We start from the raw sequence: 1,464 nt of genomic DNA on the forward strand, positions 1-1,464 counted from the left end.
ACCGCTGCCTACAGCTGCGGCCGCCTAAACCCTAAACCCTAAACCCTAAACCCTAAACCCTAAACCCTAAACCCTAAACCCTGATTTACACTTAAAAATCTGAGAAATAAACAACATTCATCGGATATATTTTCTTGAAATTCATCGTAACTTAGGGTTTAGGGTTTAGGGTTTAGGGTTTAGGGTTTAGGGTTTAGGGTTTAGGGTTTAGGGTTTGATGACCCTCCAGTGGTCCTTTTGTAGGGTTTTTTTTTTTTTGTGTTTTTTGCGTTCTTCCGGCTCATTTTTTTTGTTTTTTTTTAAATTTTTATTTAATTTTAAAAGAATTAATTAAATATAATTAAAATAAACAAAAAAAACAAAAAAAAACAAGCAAAATGGCGGCTACACCCGCAGCACCGCCAGCTGCGTGTACACCCGGGTGTATATACACCGCAGCAACCCTCAAGGGTTTATACGACCCCCTGGCCCCCCTAATAGAGGAGAGCTCTGCTGCTTATCCTCTTACATATCGAGACCTTTGTGGCCGCAGCAGCAGCAGCAGAAGCAGCAGCAGCAGAAACAGCAGCAACAGCAGCAGCAGCAGCAGCAACAGATACCTACACACCACCAAGTCCTCCGTACACAGCTCAGTAGAAAGCGTCTGGGGTTCTATATCCGACAGCAGCAGCTTTCATCATCATCAGCAGCAGCAGCAGCAGCAGCAGCAGCAGCAGCAGCAGCAGAAGCAGAAGCAGCAGCAAGCAGCTCTTCTTTGGAGGCGTCAGCTGCAGCAGCAAGAACCAAAAACCACCGAAATAAATAAAAAGATAACAGAAGAAATAAAACAACAAACAAAGATTGGGGTGTATAGGCAGCTCCAGTCTGTGCTGCCTCGTGAGCCCCCAATAGGTAGTACTAGCTGCTGCAGCAGAGAACAAGCAGCAGCAGCAGCAGAAGCAGAAGCAGCAGCAGCAGCAGCAGCAGCAGCAGCAGCAGCAAGACACAGACCTCAGAGTACATCTCTGCAGCCTACACTGGTGCTGCATCCGCTCTCTCGGGAGCTGCAGCTGCGTAGCGAGCCTGCAGCAGCAGCAGCAGCAGCAGCAACCCCAGCAGCAGCAGCAGCAGCAGCAGCAGCGCCAGCAGCAGCAGCAGCAACGCAGCAACTCTGTCTACTCTGGGAGGCCTTTCACCGCAGCTGTACAGACACCTCAGGATGGCTAAGGACAGCAGACCTGCAGCACGCGCTGCAGCACGACGAGCGTTTGTTTTTTATTTTCGGGATAAAACAAAAAAATAAAAATAAAAATAAAAATAAAAATAAAAAAAATAAAAATAATAATGATAGTTCGTTTGGGGAATGGATATCTCACCTTCTCCGAAACAGAGATGCACCCATACCCGTCGTGAGTTGCTGCTTTTTTTTTTTTTTTTTTTTTTTTTTTTTTTTTTTTTTTTTTTTTTTTTTTTTTTTTTTTTTTT

The 1,464-nt window shown here is 45.0% G+C and overlaps 1 protein-coding gene across 1 annotated transcript in view; it reads left to right on the forward strand.

Moving 5' to 3' along the window:
• Positions 1 to 377: 377 nt before the first annotated feature.
• Positions 378 to 1,464, forward strand: part of EMH_0062890 (uncharacterized protein) — a gene marked incomplete at both ends in the record, with an annotated part of 4,986 nt that continues 3,899 nt past the window's right edge. The window contains one exon of the mRNA XM_013498084.1: positions 378 to 1,249. Within this exon, the coding sequence (XP_013353538.1) occupies positions 378 to 1,249 (872 nt within the window). The remainder of the gene's footprint in view (positions 1,250 to 1,464) is intronic.

This window comes from Eimeria mitis, genomic scaffold, assembly GCF_000499745.2.
Source record: "Eimeria mitis Houghton genomic scaffold, Emh_scaff3171, whole genome shotgun sequence".
NCBI lineage: Eukaryota > Apicomplexa > Conoidasida > Eucoccidiorida > Eimeriidae > Eimeria > Eimeria mitis.